General features: G+C 35.8%; 1 protein-coding gene and 1 long non-coding RNA gene across 4 annotated transcripts in view; one reads left to right on the forward strand and one right to left on the reverse strand.

Moving 5' to 3' along the window:
* Positions 1 to 1,909: 1,909 nt before the first annotated feature.
* On the forward strand, positions 1,910 to 22,186 carry LOC117402871 (uncharacterized). The gene is made up of 3 exons (XR_004544513.3): positions 1,910 to 2,042; positions 20,064 to 20,096; positions 20,383 to 22,186. It is a non-coding gene; the product is annotated as an uncharacterized LOC117402871 (long non-coding RNA).
* Positions 4,579 to 22,912, reverse strand: part of si:ch211-246m6.5 (von Willebrand factor D and EGF domain-containing protein) — a 67,124-nt gene continuing 48,790 nt past the window's right edge. For all 3 annotated transcript variants that reach the window (XM_059032358.1, XM_059032360.1, XM_034004453.3), the window contains 13 exons: positions 19,337 to 19,489; positions 15,039 to 15,203; positions 12,418 to 13,314; positions 11,689 to 11,784; positions 11,036 to 11,131; positions 10,368 to 10,463; positions 10,086 to 10,181; positions 9,741 to 9,836; positions 9,530 to 9,625; positions 8,139 to 8,234; positions 7,799 to 7,894; positions 6,446 to 6,543; positions 4,579 to 6,181 (listed from right to left, as the gene is read on the reverse strand). In XM_059032358.1, coding sequence (XP_058888341.1) covers positions 6,161 to 6,181; positions 6,446 to 6,543; positions 7,799 to 7,894; positions 8,139 to 8,234; positions 9,530 to 9,625; positions 9,741 to 9,836; positions 10,086 to 10,181; positions 10,368 to 10,463; positions 11,036 to 11,131; positions 11,689 to 11,784; positions 12,418 to 13,314; positions 15,039 to 15,203; positions 19,337 to 19,489 — 2,102 coding nt within the window. In that variant the 3' untranslated portion in view covers positions 4,579 to 6,160. The remainder of the gene's footprint in view (positions 6,182 to 6,445; positions 6,544 to 7,798; positions 7,895 to 8,138; positions 8,235 to 9,529; positions 9,626 to 9,740; positions 9,837 to 10,085; positions 10,182 to 10,367; positions 10,464 to 11,035; positions 11,132 to 11,688; positions 11,785 to 12,417; positions 13,315 to 15,038; positions 15,204 to 19,336; positions 19,490 to 22,912) is intronic.

Below are 22,912 nucleotides of genomic sequence, written 5' to 3' on the forward strand. Positions count from 1 at the left end.
ATGCTCTGTGCCAGCACTTTAGGGATAAAGTCTCCTCATAACACAGGGGCGATGAGAAACTCTTCTGTGATTTCTGAACTGTCTGGAAGGATGAGCTCTACTTTTACCCTGTTACTGTTCTTTGTTGTACAATTGCAGCTCAGTTGCTGAAATGGTAGATCAAAGGGCCTGTTTGATATTCTATTTTATATTTGACCCAAAAGCTTAAATGTCACCCTCAAGCTGGACTTCAATTCAAATATCATGTCATCAAATGCATCTCAATTTTGCATTTTTTTGATTGATGTCAAAAAGCATGGTGGTGATATTTATTTATTTACTTATTTTCCTTTTTATTTTTAAGTCACAGCACAATGTTTGCTAAAAGTGTAGTTTATAAATGATTGAATTTCTATGTTTCAAATGCAACGCAATACACCAGAAATATTATATATATATATATATATATATATATATATATATATATATATATATATATATATATATATATATATATATATATATATATATATGTGTGTGTGAGGCTCCTGTGTACTAGATAGTCATATTCATTCACGGGGCGTCTTTAAGGGCTGAGATTAGTAGACAGACAGAACAGACATGACTCTCACTACCATGAGGAGCTTCCTCGGGGGTTTGGGAGCAAGATACCCATGAGAGCAAGAGGTTCCGGTATGGTTGGAACCAAAGAACATATAACACATGGAGAGTCCCGTTACTGCTCGGAGGACCACGTTCTAGTGGCCTTGGGAGACGCAGCTACCCATAGGGACGGAAAGGTCGTAGACCTGAAATAAGAAATATTTAGACGGGGCCAGCACCAGGTGGTGACCTCGTGGTTGAGGTCGAGCCGGCGTCCCCACGTACCCCGAAGGAACCTGTGAATAGGAGACAGTTTAGAGGCCAGAGCTAAGACATATAGCTGGCTAGAGGAGAACGATTAGGATAGAGGGCCCACGTAGGGGCAAAAAGTGCATATGCTGCGAAAGTACAGTGTGTGGCTGGGGGTCCCTACCTCTGCCGTGTAGGCGTATGGGCGGCACTGCCGAACCTGAGGCAGGGGGAGTGAGCTCACTGCCTCCCCCCCAAAGACGGGACCCCCGGCTTCCACAAACCTCACTGTGAAGAAAAAGGCTGCTTGCTGCACACATGACTATAGGCTGGTAACATTTAGACAAGGTGAAGTAAACTGATAGTAAGACGATTATGAATTGGAGAATAAAAGTTAATATAGGTAGCAAAAAGGTTGAGGCAGAAGGGGACTGAGAATCCCTCGGAGTGACAACAAACTGCAAGAATTGATAGAAAGTTTGGTGTGTGCAAGATTTGCAACGATAGCAAACCAGCTTAAATTATGTAGCGCTTGTGGTTTTATGCTGCCATCTTGAGGTTGTGATTGGAATTGAAATTAATCGTCTCCGGGAGGACTGGATTGAGACAGGATTGAGGTAGGAAATCGTAGTGAGAGAGGGGCCTTCTCCGACACCCCCCAAATTTTTGCCTTAAGGCTGACACATAAAGCAAAACAGACACATAAGTTTAATCTTTTTTTTTGCATTTTATTTTTTTATGAACAAAAGAAACTATATATTATAGTTGGAAAAATATATACACAGTAAAATAAACATTTTATATACATAACAGAAATATTCCCTTTTTATATGTAAACTATGTATAAAATTACGCAGACAATATATAAAAGGAATACAAAAAAAACATTTTTTGTAAAATAAAATGAAGTACTATCTATAAACTTTAGATAGTCGATTGTTTCCTGTGGTATCTTCAACTCTTCTCAATGTATACACAGATAGATAGGGAATTTTGCATGGAATGAAATTGGAAAAAAAATAGACGTACGCAGGCACAGCGTGGTACTGCAAGCGCTATTTCATTTGAAGTACATGCATATGCCCTGGAGCTTTTCTGAATGCACATATTAAATCTCTTGCAGCTATCTGTGAAGACAGCTGCATAAACAGAGGTATACGCGTCTCTGGTTATAATGCTGCCAGGCAGGGCAGGAGGACACTGCTGAGAAGGTAATTATTTTCAGCCTTTTATGATTACACCATAGGGATGACAATTAAAGCACTTTGTTCATATGCTCGTGTGTCCATGACGCTCTGTAGTTCTTCGTCACTTACAGCCAGATGCTTGTTTGTAATGTACTTCTTTGAACCAACTATTTTCTACCAAGGCTTTATGAATGGAGGACTTGTATTGCATTTAGAAGGAGAGGGCTTCACTCAGGGGTAAGGTTGCAAGAGATCTTAAAAGCAAAAAACTAGCAAGAGAACAGTTACCTGCCCCTAGCTGTAACTAAGTTCTTTCTTGCAAGTTTTATACCATGAATATGGTTATAAATTTTAATAAAGATTACCTTTGTGCTTGCGCTTGTCTGAGTGTTGTGAAAAACGGAATGCTGACAAAGCAGGTTTGAGCTCGGCTGTTTTCAGTGAGCAAAGAAATATAATTATTCCTGGTCCTTTATTACCATTTTTATTGGAGCTTTTTGTCACATTAGGTGATAGGATTAAAATGTAGGAAGGCAAGACTTCTTCTATTTCATTAATGATATTGAACTAGGCTGTCTAAAAGAATGAACTGCACACTCCAGGTTATTAGGTGTTCTTGTTTTCTTTTTTTCTGGCAATATTTCTTTATCAAGGCAGAAATAGTATCAGAATAATCAACTAACCTTGCACATTTGTGTATTTATTTACACTGAACTCCACTCAGAATCACGTTTGCAGCATCATGTTCTCAATGGCATACGGTTTCATATATATCTTCACAGGTTCATTTTGTTGTTCTTTACAACATAACAATTTGATGAGGCAGTTTTTTTTTATTTTTTACACAAAGCGCTAAACTGAAATAGCAGAGTTCTTTTTTTTGTGGTAATTATCATTTAGATTCTTCCATACATGCAGGGACAATGAAAAGAGCAGTTATACAGTTAATATGAAGAAACAGGTGTGACAGAAAGCATGCAGAGAAAAACTAGAAGTTCATGAGCCTTATTAGGTCATGCACAGGCACATTAAGCAGCTTTTTTTTAAAACTGAAGAAAAACAGTCACATTACTTCATTTCATTACAATAGCATGGATGATGTAACCTAAAAATTGATTAACTTAATTTATCAAAAGGACACAAATTGTTCTTGGTTATCTACTGGGAATAGTGGCTCCATTATGTCTGCATGGCCTAAAACTATAAAGATATGGAAATAAGCACAACATTAAAATACATAAATTAATAGAATAATTAATCTCTAAAAAGAAAAGCCCTGCTTACTCTAATAGGTATTAAGATTTTTTTTATATTTTCTTGTATAATGCAGCAGTGGATTTCATTCAGGATTTAGGGAACTGCCTGATTTCAAAACAAAGTTTTGCTTCTTTTGGGGCCTTAAATTTAATGTAACCTGCTGTGAGAGTTCCACATTTTGAATTGTGTTTTTAACGCAGTACCAAGCATTTGGATAGAATTGTGAATTTGTTGTTAAAAATCAATAACACAACATCAGTTTACTGTAATTCACAGCATCTGACCTGAAGTCAATGTGGGCAAAGAGCAGAGCAGCCTGAAGAGAATCGTCTCTGGCTCTCCACTGATGGGTCTTTATACAGCTTTCCATTGTAACCCATCATAAATGCACGTTGCTAACCATCACTAGATGAGAATGGTGTTGAAATGTTTAAATCCTTTATTTTCACTTACCATGCAGCTGTGTGCATGTTTTAAACCGGGAAGTAAAGAACGAGAATGATCACTTTTACTTGCATTACTAACATTTTGACATTGTTTCAAATATGTTTGTAACAATTGCGTTAATTATTTTTTACATTCACCTGTTTTTATATTACCAACGTTTCACTCATGTCGGGCATTCTCAAGAACAAAAGGCTAACGTTAATGACAGTGATATGACATGAATGCAAGTTATATTGGTTCTGCGTGTTGGAAACATCAATCGAATGACCCTCAACTGGCTTCTCCAGGCTTTTTACTTTGGGAAGTAGTCAGTTATTTGTAATACCTGTTAATAAACTACAAGGTTAATAATACAGTATGTTTTGTGCATGCACATTGGGAGGATACAGCATAACGTGAATGCTTTGGACTGCTGAGGTGAATGAGTACATGTACAGGTTTAAAATATGAATCTAAAATCAAAGTTTATCGGATTACACAATGGCTGATCTTATCACAATAAAAGAGTGAAAGGTCTCAGAATTTGAAGATACACATAAAAAGCTTCTAGCCTGCTACAAACAACATGTTATTTTCAAATCTAAATTATATATAAATCTATAAGGGACTGGAAGTGCAAGATAACAGGTTGGTGAAGACTAGTGCATAAGCAATTCCAGTTATTGTGTATAGTGGTTTTAACTCAACTGAGGCTGAACTGCTGCTTCAAGGTGGTATACATACTAAAATATATATATATATATATATATATATATATATATATATTTATATTTTTATATATATATATATATATATATATATATATACATATATATATATATATATATATATATATACACACATACACACACACACACACACAAGAATTCTTTATTTCAAAAATACAATCAGGATACATATAAAGATTCTTATTATATACAAAATTACACTTTACAATACCAAACACTATTCATAAAATATTTTCATTCAACCAATAACTTAATGATACACAAGTGTCACTTTAGAACTAAAACATCATAGCAAAACATAATTAAGCCTGCTGCTTTAGGCTGGACAATACAGCTATGGCCAAAAGTTTTAGGACTGGGACATAATTTAAAATACAGAAACTATATGAACATAATTTAGATATTTTATTTAATATAATTTAATCAAATAAACTACAAAACGCAGTACAGTATTTCATGTTAGATTTTAAAAAGTCACATTTAAAATTTTGTCTCAGTTTTTCGCGAAGTATATTATGAAAAACTACAAACGGTATGCAATTGAATATGTTAACGTAACATTATTCAGCAGGTTTCATTTTACTTTATAAAGCAAAATGAGTTAATTCTACAGGGTAATGCTAAACTTTTGGCCATAGCTGTACATTCTAAATCTCAGAAGGTCGGTCCAAGTTCTAAATCCAATAAAAACTGTGAAAAAAAATATGTTTGTCACAATATAAAAACTAGTAAAAATTTTTATGGAAATTTTATAAGAAGGGTGGGGTGTATCCTCAGCGCTAATTGTAAGTCAATGCTGTTTGTGTGCACTGTTTTACATGCCTTTAAAAGAACGAATATACCTGAAACTGTGGCAGCAGGGACATGACTCTGAATTTATCTCAAGCTAGTTTACACTAAAAAGCAAAAATAGTAGGTATTAAAACCTCTGTGGATTGTTTTTGAATGTCAAATAAAAAGAACAGCTTACAGTTGGAAATGGTTTAACAATTGTTCAAGGGCAGTGCAGCAGATGTCTGGGAATTGGCAGAACTACTATTAAAGCTGTAAAACACTGCAGTAAACATCCACCAGAACAGCATTTGCTTTTCTGCTTTTCGTCAGCACTTACTTAATTTCATAAATAAAGCAACTTTTATAACAAGGCTCTCACGTAGCTCTTATAGCTCCAGCAATGTAATTGGTGACTATTATGCAAAAGCAATTCTGATCCCAACAATGCAGTAGTGATTGCAACAAGCTCAAGCATCTTATCCTAGCAGTACTGTGATCATGGTGGTTCCATTCCTTGTTTGAAAGCATTGATTTGCATATATTTCAGTCATACACAAACATGTCTATTAATGTTAAACAATTGATTTATGATTCACAAGCAATTCCAATTTCCAGATAAAAACTGCTTACATGAAGTGTTCTATATTAATACATGGCTATAAAAAACACAAGTTCAGGATTTATACTTGCTAACATACTTGCTTCATTTACCAGCCCAAGCTCATTTTATACTAATCTATATTCAGTGTATTTGTGTAAGGCACTGTATAACATTTTTTTTTTTAAAGTGATACTATCCTTATATATAATTTATGTAAAATTACATTAGAGTGAAAGAAAAAGTCCATAAGAACAAGCTAATAATAATTATTTTCTTCTGATCGCCTTCTTCCTTGGTAAGTCTACAGTGCTGTAGGACTGTAGGATAGTGTTGTTTTATCCTCGTCTAATCGGTAGCTGCAATACAAAAATTTAAAATTAATAAACATGTGAGGGTCTGACCCATTCAACCAACCTGTGTTTACTCATTTTATTAATCTCTCCATCCCAATATTTTGTCAACCTCAAACCTGAAGCTGTGTAATGATTAAATACTTAAATATTTTCACATCTTTTGGAAAAAAAAACAAAAAAAAAACATACCAAGCCATAGTTGTCTTTTTAAAAGATACACCTTGTGGCCTGGGATTCTTTGCTACTGTATTTTGAATTGAAGCCTACCTTTCTGCCACAGGCTACTCCGGCATACCCGTTTCTGCAGGCACAGACATTGGGCCTGATGCAACGGCTTCCATACAGACAGTTCTGCTCACAGATAGCTGTAAATATAATAAGAAAGAAGGTTCCTGATGACACGAGACGCTGTACTGTTCTCCAGTGTACTAGGATGTATTACTTTTAGTTTAGTGCTGTGCTTTTAGTCTCACTCAGGTGTAAGAGGATTATGCTGAAAGCAATGGCTAAAGTGCCCTCTTCATCATACTTATGACATACAATGGAAGCAATGAACTCCTTCGTTATCATAATCCACCAATTAGAAGTACCTACGGAATTACTGTCATTTGATGAATTAATTCAACTGTCGCTAAAACGCTGTACTTTTTAATTACCATGCAATGGTTTTATTACTTTCAGAGTTTAATCTCTGACTGCTGATTCTAATTTTACATTTTAATTTCCCCTGGCTGTTACTAAAAGACTAAAATAAAGGATGGCATTAAAACTAACCATACCCTGTTAACTATAAAATGTTCTATAGCAATCCACATTATCTAAAAGGGGACAAAACCATACACTGCATATACTGTGTAATATATATATATATATATATATATATATATATATATATATATATATATATATAATTTACCTTCACTGAAAGTGCATTTTCATTTTAGCTGTATATCTTTATTGTAATTGAAAGCTTTCAGATTTTCAATTAAAAGATGGTGTCACCAAACCTCTAAAGCAAGGTTATAGTAATAAGGCCACATTCATAAATACTTACTCTGCTCTGAACTGTCTAGTCCCCACAATCAAATTCTGAACCCCAATGTAAAAGTTAAATGTGACCTCCACACAACTATAAAGTATTTCTAAAATATTTGTACATGTTTTTCTTCAGTTTATATCTTGCTCTGCCTTTTAACTCAATGTTTCAGACATCTCTACACTACACAGTGTAGGAATGTATTCACATTGAGGGTGGTGGTTGTGAATTTGTGATCCCAGAGTACAAACATATGATCAAAAATAGCATATAAAATGAGTCACTTATCAGCTTTTGAAAGCAGCTTATCTGATACAGCACATTTCTACCTCACAGAAACTAACATGAACCGCAATTTTTGAAGTACAGTAATTTTAATCTAACAATGTGCTTTTATCTTTGGGCTAGGCCTGAGCCAATTTCACCAGGGTTTGGGGAACAAAGTTACCCAAGAAATCCCAATGGCTGATCTTATCAAATAAAAGAGTGAAAGGTCTCAGAATTTGAAGATATACCTAAAAAGCTTCTAGCCTGCTACAAACAACATCTTATTTTCAATTCTAAATTAAGAGACAAATACTTACGTATCTGGCATAGCATCCCCTCCCACCCTGAGACACAGTGACAGGTACTGGGACCAATACATTCGCCTTCATTCAGACATTTCTGTAAGCACACAGCTACAAAAAAACCCAAAAAAAACCTTCTGTCAGGTTCTTTTAAAATATTAATTTATGTATTTTACCTTTATAACAACAGATTTACACAACTAGCAGCTGCAGTAAAAAAATATATATATATATATATATATATATTAACCAGGGTCTCATATATTTTACTTACAGCCATGTGTTAACCTTACAGAATTGTAACACTACGCAAATATGTTCTACAATAAGTCATATTGTTGGAAGTGGTACATACGTTTATTGCATCGCTTGCCTTTCCAGCCAGATGGACAGTCACAAATGTCTGGGCCAACACACTTCCCACCATTCATACACACTGGTTCACAAACACCTACAAAAAAAAAAAAAAAAACAACTTCAAAATGTCTCTACAAATGCTTAGGTAATCTATACTTTCTTTTCCTTTTTTTGCTTGATTAAAAGACCTGTGTTCTTGAAAACAGCATTACAAATTGTCAGTGAAATGCATTATAGCATGGCTTCATACAGTGATGTATCTCCAAGTACTACTGTATTCCAATGAGCCTTTCATTTGATTATTTCTATTGTGTTTTTCTAATATCAATGTTATTGTTACAAAATAAGAAACAAAAAAAAATTGAGAGTGCTTAAGAGTCCTTAGATATAATTACTTAGTATGATCATTTCGTTCTAGTTTTTAAAAATCAGCACATGTTTTTTCTCCATTCAGAATACAGTTAATTAAAAACTGGAGTAAAATGCTCCTGAGTGGTGCATCCAGTAAAGGTGCTCTGCATGGAGTGCAGGATGCACCCTATAGCCTGGAGATCGCAGGTTCGAATCCAGGCTATGTCATTGTCGATCGTGACCAGGAGTTCCCAGAGAGTGGTGCACAATTGGTCAAGCACCGCCCGGGTAGGGAGGGCTTAGGTTGGCAGGGCAATCCATGGTCCACTGCACACCAGCGACCCCTGTGGCTGATAGGGCGCCTGCAGGTCTGCAGTGGAGCCATTCAGATCTGTGTTGTCCTCCGGCACTATAGTTCTGATGGCTTCACTGTGGATCCGCAGCGCGAAAAAATGATGGCTTGGCAGGAACAAGTTTCGGAGGACGCCTGTTTCAGCCTCCGTTTCCTGAGCGGTGAACCAGGATTAATAATAACACAAATTGGCGATTCCAAATTGGGGAGAAAACTGGGGTCAAATCATTGGCAACGACTACATGTATTAAAAAACAAACAAAACAAAACAAAAAAACACTGGAGTAAATGTCTTTAATGTCTGATACATTCCAGCTAGCGTCTAAGACAGTTTTCTAATACATGTTATGAGAAGGCGTTAAACAATAATTATATTGCATTTAAGATTACAAACATGTACTACCATTTACTGTGCAGTGCATCATATTTTAAAACATTACCACTATTTTGTCAAACATATTATTATCATTATTTTTGTGGGGGTCAGGATTTACTGTGGTTGCGTAGCAATAACGCTAATGTATTTCCTTTGACGTACTGACATTTACTGCTACATTACATGTTGACATTCCCACAACATGTTAGACAAACTAAGATAGTATCCGGCTACAAACATGTAGAAAATGTAGAAAGGTTAATCTTTTACAATACATTTTGTTTTACACTAAAGCAGTTAAGAAACTTACTTTTTTGACAGCGTTTTCCTGTATAACCCTCAGGACAGGAACAGACATTATTCCTCATGCAATGGCCGCCATTTTTACATGGTGGACTGCACACAGCTGAAATTGATAACACAGACACAAGTTTTAATGAAACGCTCTATAGTAAAGTTTCTTAAATTGAACTCAAAACACAAACTCAGCCAAATGATATTATAAAACCTTTCCAACTTACCATTTTGACATAGTGACCCATAGAAGCCATAGGGACAGGTGCAGGTATTTGGACGCAGACAGGTCCCTCCATTTAGACACACGGGCACACACACAGCTAATGAAAATACAAATTAATCTTAAATGTTTCTAAAAACTATACAGTAATATTCTATGATGCTTCACAAGTATGTTTTTTGCAAATCCTCAAAATATCGCTAATGGTTTGTGGAAATGTACTAATATTGGTATTAATATTGGTTAAAGAAGCTTTATAATATGTTTTATACTATTTTTATAACCATCATTTCTCATTTCTTAAGAAACAATGACATGTATATTTACTTGCTGTTATTGTAGTCTTTACCTGTTTCACAAGAGGGCCCAGTCCATCCTGCCTTGCATCTGCACTCATCTGGTGACACACACTCTCCTCCATTGTGACAGTGTCTATTACAGACCACTTTAAACAAAAGGAAAACCAAGTTAAAACTGTTCTAACACCCTTTTAGTCATTTTTCAGTTCATGTCACTGACATTTTTTGGTGAATTGTTTCATTTTATGAATCTCAGTTTGTCATCCTACTATGATGCATGTGGATATAAAACATGCCTACATATGTATTCTATAGTAAGTTTAATAACTTACTAGTTTCACACCTTGGACCAACAAAACCATACGAACAAGAGCAGGTATTCCGGGCTATGCAAGTGCCTCCGTGCTCACAGATTGGGTCACACAAAGCTGAAGAGAAAATTAATAGTTTCATCGTTATATATAATTTCTGATCAAAGACTAAATAATTCACAAAGTTTATCCTTTAATTATCACATATATATATATATATATATATATATATATATATATATATATATATATATATATATATATATATATATATATCTCACTACAACAACATTATCTTAGTTAAATGGCCTCTGCTCTTGAGTTATTTTTCAGTCCATCAACGTGGGCAGAGCTGACAGCGGAGACAGACAAGCTCCTGTCTGAATGTGTAAGACTGTTTGTTGTTTTTGGTGTGGCCCTCTGTATATACATAATGAGATAGAAAAATCCATAAATTCCATTAATAAAGGATACATTATGAGATGAATGGAATGCTAGATGGTTTTAATGTATTCTTACTGTGCTGTATTTAGATAGTACTTCTGATGAACAGCCAGCATGGTGGATAACAAAGCAAATTCTGATGATGTCTGACTGGCCTTTTGTTATACGTCATACTCTCACACAAAATGTACAGTATATGTCAGTATAATTCCTTATTAGCAAGCTGGAAAGGAAAAAAGACATACCATCCTCACATATCTCTCCATGATATCCTTGCATGCAGTCACAAACACCAGGAGCAATACACTTTCCACCATTTTTACAGTCTGGCCTGCAGATTGCTACAACAATATAACGAATATCAAACTGTTAAACTCAATGGGATGCAAATCACTGATGACACATCAACAAATTACAGAAAGCTTTTATTCCAATGCAAAATTAGCACAGTTATTGTATTATTGTCAACGATAGTTGACAGGAAATTCTTAGCTGTACATAATGAGCCTGTATGTTTTTTTTCTGTTTTTTTAATTATATATATATAGTAAAATTTCTTAAATTGAATATATATATATATATATATATATATATAGATATTGCAACAGTAACCTTTAAAGATGAAGAGAAAAAAATACATAAAACCACTAACATACAACATAGGGGCAGAACATACATTTATGTAAACTGAAAACGTGAGGGACGTGCCAACAAAGATTCAATAGTTAAACAGGGGAACAGAATTTAGGTAAGATAAATACAATTTGAATGAGACTCTCCCTTTAATGCTTATATTATAGTGTGCCTTCATACACTGCAGTATCTCAAAGTATGAGGCTTTATTTCCAGTGTTTCTGGTGTTGTTTTGTTTAGTAAGAGATGATGAAATGCTGCTTACCAACATGGCAGTTATGACCAGTGTATCCTGGTTTACAGCGACATGTGTTCAGAGCAGCACATTCCATATTCTTGCCACAAGGATACCTGCAAATAGCTTATAACGCAAAACATGTAGAGTATTAGTTAGTTCATTGCAATGAGTTTTAATTTGGACCTTATAACAAAGCTTGAAATTGTTATTTATTAGTAATAAAAAAAAAATGTTTTTACATGAATATTAAACTGTATTTTATTCACAAAAACGTACTGTAAAAACTTGAAATTACTTTTACGAACAGGCCTCATTGATACTGCACTCTTTCTTGATTTCTGAAGTAATGGGCATGTGTGTAAAGTCTAACCAATTGCTTGCTCACAGAACTGTCCCAGTTAAGCTTCAATAATACCTGAACAAGCAAGATCTAGAACAGATTGGGTGAACAGTGACATTTGTGAGACACCCTCTTCTTTAATTTGTTGATCTGAAATCCTAGTATGATATGGTTTTGATAAAAAATACAACATAAAGTTTACAAAAATCCATTTACTCTGGGGGAAAAATAAAATACTTTAAACTAAAGTGTAACAGGCTTTACCAACGGTCTGTAAGTGTCAAGTCAAGCAAAGCTAGGATGTGAAGGTGATTTGATAGAATCCATTCCCTGATATACCAACACAACTTCACGTTCTGTCATCTTGCTGGGATGTTTTTTTCATTATTATAAACAACAGCATGTACACAACTTACCTTTGCATTGTATGCCATCACCTGTGTATCCAAAGGGGCATCTACCACACTTGAATTCTCCATCCTGTGTGGGTTCACACTGGACTCCACTGAAACAAGGCATGTCAGCGCAAGTTGTTAACGTTAACCCATTATAGGAAGAGGTATAAGGTCTTCTAGCCGTCGTAGTCCTAACCTGGGACCTATGTAAAACAGAGGTCCTGGATACGGGCCTACTAAAAGCAGCAGTATCTGACAAAGCGGACACTGAATAGGAGGTAGGTGTTAGGGCTGCCGTGAAGGAAGATGTTTGGGGAAGTTCTATTTTTGAAGTCAGCACTGGCTTGGGTCTAGTCGAAGCAAGAGTTATGTCCTTTCTCCCAATAGAAGGCGGCTGTGCCATAGTAGTATTTGTACTCCAACTTTGTGGTATTGTTCTTCTGGAAGCTGGACTGTGAGCAGGTATCTGGTGTTTAGAAGGCTTGGTTGTTACACTGGCGACACTCTGAGTAGAAACATGTAGAATTTTGACTGTTTCCTTACTAAGATCAGGCGGATTGACTACATCACCGTTCCTAGTTGTGGAGTTTTGTTGGAGAGAGGGGTCTTTGGGTAATTTAGTGTACAGAACCACAGGGATTTGTCTCTGATGTTGTTGATTATCCACATCATCTTGCTTCATACCTGAGGTTTGGTTTTGAAGGACTTTAGTCTCTACTTTTGCACCTCTAGATTCCAAGTCAATGAAGCGAAGAGGTCTTGTAGTAACGTTATTAACCTTCACTAAAGGTCTTGAAAGTCTAGCTTCTCCATTGCTTGAAGGTAGAAAAGGTAAGTAATGTTGAGAGACTTTCATGTCCACATTATTTGATCTGGAATTCTTGACTTGTGACATTCTTGATACATGATGAGGCGGAACTGCAAGAATATATATAGTTTTTATTCTTCAAACTGGGAAAACTTTTATACCACAAACAAAGCCAATACATTTCAATAAGGTCTTGTAATCAGAGTTAACATATCTGCATGATGGATGGGCTCCATACAGCCAGCTCTCAGGTGGTTATCTACTGCAGGTTTGAACATGAATGAAATGGAACAGATACAGCAAAGGTCAGAATGAAAATGACAGGCAACGACAAAGCAGAATGATTGTAAACAGGTATAAGAAGAAGCACAATAATATAGCCCATAGCAAAACAGACATTGTTCACAAAGGAGTTCAACATGCAAAGGATATAACACAAAACATGCAGTACATACTGTAAACAGAATACATTAACTACAGTAAGACTGACTAACACATTACAAACCGGATTTAACGAATAAACCAACTTGGTCATATAAGCTTTGTAAAATGGCTTATTCAGTCGTGGTGATCGTAGAGTACGGAAATAAGCTCCACATAGGTTTGGATTATCCTGCCTTTTTAATTTAATTTAATTATTTTTTTTTTTAATTAAGAATGACCAATAATTATTTTTCTTTATTTTCCCCCAATTTTGGAATGTCCCATTATGTTTTTTCTCCTCACCGCAGCGAGTCCCCACACAGCATTGAGGGTGTGTGAGCATCCTCCTATCTCACAAGCCTAAAGCCAGCCGAGCAATCCAGAGCAGAGGTGGGCGGGCTACCGATCCCGGAGAACAGAGATCGCCCTACTTTTTATCTACTATGAATGTGCTCTATGTCTGGTCAGTAGGGTTAGCTGTTGCATGATGAGGAGAAGCAGTCCCTGCTGGTTTCCCATCCCCCACCCCGAGAGCGTCAGAGCCAATGTGACGCCCCCTTCGGGGTCTCCAGCAAAGTTCGGCCTCTTAGCACAGCCCAGACGCGAACCGGCGCCGTCCAAGCTGTGTGACTCATCCAGCACTCCCAGCGGCAGCGCTTTAACTGGATGAGCCACTCGGGGACCTCCTGCATTTTTTATTTTAAAACATGAAAAATAACCTGCAAAATAAATCACATCAATTCTTCTTGAGAATCTTTGATTTGTCAAGTAAATGATTAAAAAGATAAGAGGTTTTGGAAGAATAAGTTGTATTAACTAAAATTTCAGACATCTACAAAACAAAAAAAAATGCACCAAACATAGTTTATAGACTTATCTTCAGTGCCGGTTCACTTTATTTTTCTTACATTTTTTTAAATATGCACAAGACTCCATTTGACCTCACTGTCTTTCAAAGAGAAAACAAATAAACTTTATGATATGCTGTAAAACTAGCCAGAATTAACTACATGCACCAAAAGGCAAAAACAACAAATCCTGTATTTATTTACTTTATTTTGAATGGCAGTTGTTTTTAAAGACAGAAGAATTTTGTGGTGTAATGTTGGTGGGATTAAACAACACAATATGCCTATACTTCACCACTGTTAACTGCAGTTTACACAAACACGAGTGTATATACTTTAAATACTACATGGAAGTTATACCATAAAATAATTTAAAGAATATACAACTTGGACAGGAAAGTTTTATGAATCTGGGAGCACTCAATAGAAATCTTTAATTAGCCTGAGGACCCATGACTTACACACAGAGAACATCATACAGATAACACTGGGATTCACTTTTGTATCTGTGATTGGCACCATGAGCAGCCCAGCTTCTATTTCAAAGAAGACTGCATTCTTACCGGCTCTGGGTATCTTCGTACAACTGTGTCCATTCCCAAAGAACCCTGCAGGGCAGCGGCCACAAACATAGCCAACGTACGGAGGTCTCCGGTCAATACACTGAACCCCTGGATAACATGGTCTGCTGGAACATTGTGTAGTACTACGTGCAGTAGGGGATAGGCCTGTAAAACAATAACTAGTTTTATTGCACTTTGTAAATCAAGCTTTATTTATTTATTTTGAAAATGTACTATTAATGTCTGTTTTCCTCATTTCATCATTTTCCTTTTGGCTAAGTCTTCTAAGAGCCGTTTCATGAATAAACAGGGTCATAACACTGCCAGCAAGTTAATGTAACTATATTTTAAACCGTAGCCCACTTTGATTACAGTACAAAACCTCTTTTTGGGAATGAAAATGGTCAGGTTCAATTGAAAGTTGACCAATCGTACACAGATCCTTTCTTGCTCGTTTAATTTTTTAACTCAGTTTTCTGTTTTAAATGTAGTTAAGCAGCAGGGTGAAAGTCCTTGTAAACTATGATTGAGATGCTCACAGGGTCATTAAATGGTAATGAAAGAGAAGGACTCCGACTGTGGCCAGCTATTTCACCTCCAACTCAACCTCTGCTGAATAAACTGATATTTCAGCATAACGTGCCCTCTAAAAATCCTCTGTTCCATTTTGCACCTCAAAGATGAGACTGAGGAATTAGGTATTGCCCCATTAGTCAAAAATCATGAAGTGCACATTAGTGCGAAATATGCTGATGGTTTTCTAAATTGGAATCCTGTCAAAAGAGCTGGGCTGAGACAGTAACTAAATGTACGTGTCCTGAACATTTCAGTCCTTTGATTTTAAACCATCACTTGGTTTTAATAATAGACACCAGAGAGGGAATCTGAGCATGCATATCCAGGAATAAAGCAATCCAAGGGCCAAACATCATTCATGACTATGTTAATAAACTGTTGTTGAACATTAAAATGTGCCTGTTATCAGCTTGTAAAAGAAATGCAGACACTTTTATTACAGAAGACTCTTCACTTTGCTTTGTTGCCAAACGCAATAATCTGCCTGTGGCAAGAATACATCCAAGCAGCTGTTTTTTTTTTTTTTTTTTTTTTTTTTTTTTATTAAAGAGAGATTTATTGGTCTTGTAATTAGACATTTAAAAAGTTATTGCCTACACTTTTTGTACCATTTCAACAAGGTCAGCACAAATAGCCTAGAAAACAGGCAGATTTATGAAGCGTCCAAATGACAGATTATGTCATGTGCCTTTACATTTCATCTAAAGTGTGATGACAGGTCATTTACAGAGATGTGTCTGTATTGCTATTGCTATGAATAAAAAATTCAGTAAACTCTCACAGTCTGAATGTCAGAATGTTTTATTATGCACCTACTGTGTCACACTGCAAGTGGTACTTTATTACAGCCACTGTGTCAATGAAAAAAACGATTTTAACCTTAGAGATCAGAAATGGGGTAAATAGGAGACACTAATTCCTCTGATCTGAAGACTGATCCCAGTCATTTATTTTTGTATCAGAAGAAAGGGGACGACAGTAATATGAGCTATGATTAAATGTATAGTCAACATAATGGCCTTCAAAATTCATACATTTCCTGCCCTCAATTGTATCAGAAAAGGCAGCTTATTTTTGTGTGTCTCATAGCTTATGGATAGTCCCGGTATTAACACCTGGGGCTGAATATTTGATGCAATATAACATTAACTGAAGAGATTCTATTAAACACACTCTTAATTACAATAAAAAAGCAATCATTATATAATTCCACAATTTCACTCATAAATATCTTTTTTTTCTCTCTTATTAATTTCTAAGGAGATTTTTTTATGCCTAAACCACATCTCGACTTATATTTTGAAATTGCAGTTATCTTTTTTCCTTGTGAGTTCTGAGATTTTAAGTAATTAATTAAACAGAACAGTAATTAGTGCTAGCATCTAGTATTTGAACTGAGCCTCAATTGGTTCAATCAATCAATCAATCAATCAAATGTTTATTTAACAATTTTTAACATTCATGACAAGTCACAAGATGTATTGTACCCAGACTTAGCTATAAGCTAATTTACATCAGACGTCCCTGGGCTCATAAGAAACCAACACATACAAACAGCACATTACAATAAATACAGCAAGATTAGTAGATTAGTTCATGTAAACCAAAATCCCATATACTGTGTTATAATTATAAATATAGCAGCTACCAAATACAATATTGTTGTCAGAATCATAAATAAAACAAAAATCAATTAATAAATACCCACCCAACCCTTATGATATATTAAAATCATTATCTTAGAGATATTAAAACTAATAATTTTCATTACAATGCATAATATATTACAAAGCTATAAACATTACCATTGTATTTAAAATAAAAATACTTAACTACAGTTCATGATCACAGACTTGTCTTTGTTTTAACTTAATCATATCCTGATGTAACTATCACTATTTAATCATATCCTGATGAAACTTTCACTATTATCTGCTGTATTATTGAATTGTGGTTTGTCACACTTGAGAATTATTGTATTTCTTGTTCTTATTGTATGACTTATATTGTAACACTTGAATGTATTTGTATTTGCTTGCGATTGTAAGTCGCCCTGGATAAGGGCGTCTGCTAAGAAATAAATAATAATAATAATAATAACCAAATCTTCAATTTAGCTGTAAAACTGTTAATTATAAGAACCTTTTATATCATCCTGTAGTAAATTAAAAAACATGGCACACTTCATTGACAGAACTGTTTGTGCAAACTCAACATGTCATCTTGGAACTATGCAATCACCTCTTATAGTTGCTCTAGTAATTCTATCATTACCATCTGAGCAGAGTTTTATAAACTCCTTTAATGGTGGGGGAGCTAAATCCTGCAAAGATGTAAAAAACAAACATACATATGAGTAATTTATATAATTATCGAAACTTAACATGCTACATTTCTTGAGTGTATAACAGTGGTGATATCTTGTCTGCTTTTTATCTAGAATTTTTAGACTTTGTTTTTACAAAGAATTCAGAGGCTTAATTGCAGTTGTCCCAGGTTGTGACCAGACATTTACACAATAGGACAAATGAAGTAAAATCATAGAATGTAAATACAAACTTAGCAGCGGTAACAGATAAGTTTTGTCTAATAAACCTAAAGGTTGCCAAATTGAATGTAACAGTTTTAACCTCTTTCTGACAGGTACTGTAGGGCTGTTTTATTGAATCTGTTAGGAATCCTGCCAGAAGAACCATTATAACCAAAGTAAAGCAGGAGTACATTAAGCTGCTGATAAAAGTAAAAAAATGCGAAGATTTAGTACAATTTATATGGTGAAGGCACTTTCACAATTAAAAAAAAAATCTAACACCTCTGAAGTCAGTTGTTTCAGACCTTTGCGATGTAGGAATGCTTATGTACTGGGAAAGTACATGTTTTTCCTTTAAAGTTGTTCAGCTTGGGTTCTTTTGTATCACAATGTCTCTGGTAGCATTCACTGGGCCACATTTTTGTTCTGTTTGCATCTGTTTTAGAACTGTAATGTAGCTGCCTTGATGGGCTGAGTTCACACTTAAGCATGCACCACAGAAAAGTAAGTCTCAGCTCATTTGCACCAATCTTTTCTGAGCCATATTTTTTAGGTGCATGGCAAACTTACAGCAAGTGGGTGAAAATTTAAATTGGTGCTCTGTTTTGCCACTGGTTACATTCACTTAACACAGAAAAAATGAAACAATGGATCTGAATTACTGGTTGGTGATAAATCAGCTAAAGAAACAATTCAATATATTACAATAACATAATAATATAGTCCACCAGGATGCTGTCTTAAGACATTTGTGTACTCATTTAAATCTATAGAACATGTCCACAGAATAATACATATAGACAGCAACTCTTTAGAAACTCACAATAATACCATTTAAATCATATCCATTGTCTTATAACCTACACTAAATCCTTCACTGGAACACTAATTTGTTTATTCCCAATGGTCATCAAAGTTAAGAGAACAATCATAATATAACCAGTTTAAAATGCCTACTTCTGGCGTTCGGAAGACAGTAGTAATAAAAAAGAAAACCCTGAAGCAATAACGTTTCAGTAACTGCTACTGAAGTAACAGTAACTCAAAAGAATCTATCATATAGCAAACTGATGAACAATATCAGTCGTTTGTGCTGCTGTATTTTGCTTTTTTTGTTATTTGGCTAGCAGCATGTATATGATACCCCCTGTAAACACATAGAACATAATGACAACACTTGGGATATACTTGCCTGTTCTTGGAGAATTAACTACGAATGGGCCCCCTTCAGCCTCTTTTGATTTCTCTGGAGGCTGAAGCCTGACGCTTTCCATCCTGGATAACACATCTGGTACACTCTGGGCGCTAGTAACTGCAGTGTCAGTGATGTCAGCAAGGCTCTCAACTGAAATAAGGCAACATAGAAGAGTAGAAAGTGCAGATGTGCTCAATTATTCATCTAGGATGTAGCAATAAGCAGTGCTGACAGTACTGTCTTGGGCTAACTAAGCAGACAATGCTATCAGCCGAGAAGCAACTCCAGAATTTGAAGGCTATGGTGTAGGCTACAGAAAGTGTAATCTGCTCCTGTGTTTAGTGAGCGATACAACCTAAGCTGTTGTAATGAGTGTTGAGCATCTAAAAAAACTCTTTAGTTATAACAATGTCTTTACAAATGTCTTTCCATGAAAATGTTCAATGGTGTTCACTTTTCAACTCAGAGTCACTTTTAACACTGGATTCTGGATGTAAAGACTTGGATAAGGTCTCTATAAGAAATGTTCCACCTCCTAACAAATGACATCATCTGAATAAATCAGTAATAAGTATATCGCTGGAGTTCGTGATGGTTGTCTGTAAGTGACTGATGTGCTGCGAGTTCACTGTTGTGGGCCCCCCTATTCAGTGTACTAGAGATCCCTGCTCTGCTCCTGGGACTAAGTTGCCATCTTTTAATGTTTCTTTTCTCTTTTTTTCAGGTTCCTGTTCTTTCTCCCAGACTCCCCGTACTGGTAAGTATTTTGATGCGTATTTGGCTTTAAGTTAGAGTACATGAATGTATTTTGCAACAAAAATGTGTTTTAAAAGAAAAAAAGCAAATGTTTGAAAAAGTAGCATTAACAGTTAAGTAATGGAGGGGATTTCACTCCATTATATCACCTCATTGAGTCTACCAGATGTTTCTTTTGTTTGTTGAGGGATGTTAAGCCATTTCTGGTTCAAGGCTGCCTGATAGATTTGCTGGCTTTAACACTGCTATGTCATTCCTTATTGCAGTTCCTATCTTATATCCCTCAGGTCTGGTGATAGTGAAGGTCAAGGACGAACTGGGATTCCTATGTGTGGAGGCTTCCCATGACAAAGCAAGATGTATGTGTATAAGCATTAAGATGTTTCCATGACCTGGACCTGTTCTAGAAACCATTCTTTTGTGTTTCAAGGATTGTCCTTCCACCTACAGCAAGCACATTAATGCAGGTTTCAGCGGGAATGGTTAGCGAAGCAGTCTCAGAACGGATAGAGTGAACAGGGAAAAAGACGTCAGGGCTTAAACATCTGACCTGTGAATTTCAAATGTAATTCCCCCTTTTGAGGACAGATTTCTAATTAAATACAGGTCTTGCTATACTGCAGGTGGAAACAATTTATTTTACTTGTATAATGAACGTGCACAGTGCTAAACAAGAATCCATCTGAGAATGCACCTGTATGTGACAACAGGGTATTAACACAGCTTTCATCCATGACAAACACTTAAGCACATATTCTGAGTTAAAGCGTTAAGTAAAGCCTAGGCAAACGTTGTATGCCACCTTTATTAGCATTTTTTTGAGTTGGCCATGAAGAAAAAGAAGTTGGTCTGTTCTCTTAAAATGTGCTATGAAGATTGTGGTACTGTATGTGCTACAATGACAACACAACAGTTGATTTTTTGACAATTATTGCACCTGGGAGCTGACTGCATGAATTAAACCCAGCATTTAGACATATATATATATATATATATATATATATATATATATATATATATGATGAAGTTAAACAATGCATATAGAATATATATAAGTAAGATTTACAGAGAAAAACAGATTAATCTCAGTTGCATAAGTATTCAACCCCTTTGCTACTGCAGCCCTAAATCAGTTCAGGTGCAAATGATTTGTTTGAAAGGTCACAAAATTAGTGAAATGGTTTCAGCCTGTGTGTATTCAAAGTGGTTTAACTTGTAGATAAATTCCCTCCAGTATATGAAGACTTTCAAGCTGCAACTCACATAGTGATCCAACAAAGCAACCATGAAGACCAAGGAGCTTTCAAAACAAGTCAGGGATAAAGTGGTAGAGAGGCACAGAGTAGGAGAATGGTACAAGAACATTTCAAAGTCGCTGATTATCAGACGAGACAAAAATTGAACTTTTTGGTCTAAATTCCAAGCGTTATGTCTGTTGCAAGTCCAACACTGCACATCACCCAGTCAACACCATCCCAACTGTCAAGCATGGTGGTGGCAGCATCATGTTATGGGATGCTTCTCTTCAGCAGGGACTAGCGAGCTTGTCAGGATAGAGGGGAAAATGGATGGTGCAATGTACAGGTGAATCTTGGAGGAAAACCTGTTTGAGTCAGCCAAGACTCTGAAACTGGGGAGCACATTCACATTTCAGCAGGACAATGGCCCGCAGCACAAAGCCAAAGCTACACTGGAGTGGTTGAACAAGAAGAGAATTAATGTTCTTGAGTGGCCCAGTCAAAGTCCTGACTTGAATCCAATCGAAAAATTATGGCGAGACTTGAAGATTGCAGTCCATCGACGATCCCCAACAAACATTATCACAACTGGAGGACTTTTCCCATGATGAATGGGCAAAAAGTTCACCATCCTACTGCACAAAGCTAGTATATCTATAAAGACTCATAGCAGTAATTGCTGCAAAAGGTGCTTCTACCAAGTACTGACTTAAGGGGCTGAATACTTATGCAACCAGTAAATTTCATTTTGTACATTTTCTTTGCAAGTTTTGCTGACATTTAACCTCCTCCTCATATAACAGTGTTCAGTTTAACCACAACAGCTTTGAATAAAAAAAGTTTGTTTGAAAAACTGTGCATAAATTATTTGTAATTCAACAAAATGTGACATTATTGGTAGGGGGTGAATATTTCTGCAGACCACTGTATGTATGTATGTATATATTTACAGGTCCTACATGCAGTGCTTGACTGCACTATGCAGACAGTCACGGTACTGTACTAAAGTTGTTTATTTATGGTTTATTATGCTCTGCATAAACAGCAGAAGGAGAAAGCAATTCTGTTAAGTCTCTCAAATACAAAAGCTCTGGGTTATCATGTTTACAGCACTTGGGACTGTCATTGGAAACCACTGGTTAAGACATTGTCAAAACCTGAGAATTACATCTTTTGGCCACCTGGTGGTGGTCATACCATTCTGCCACATTGTGAACACATATCGTTTTATTTTATTTTTCAGAAAACCAGCAACATTTATTTCCCTTAAGATATCAGTTTCTACTGCTTTATACCCACACATGCTATATCAATCACACAGCTGTATTTTAGTTTTAAAAATATCTGGTTTATCAATAGAAGTAAAATATATTAAATTGTTAAAAACAAAAAAATGTTCTTGTGTCACATTGTTCTATAACTGGTAACAGGGTACACAGTGCAATATATATATTGTAAAATGATTGACCCACTCGGGGTTCGTTGCCCCTTTAAAAATTGACCCAGCACACAGAAATGGATTTTCACAGCGCGGTTGCGCTAATTTTAATAAACACAAAATCAAAACACACCAAACCAA

The sequence above is a fragment of the Acipenser ruthenus genome, chromosome 10 (genome assembly GCF_902713425.1).
Source record: "Acipenser ruthenus chromosome 10, fAciRut3.2 maternal haplotype, whole genome shotgun sequence".
Classification (NCBI taxonomy): Eukaryota; Metazoa; Chordata; class Actinopteri; order Acipenseriformes; family Acipenseridae; genus Acipenser; species Acipenser ruthenus.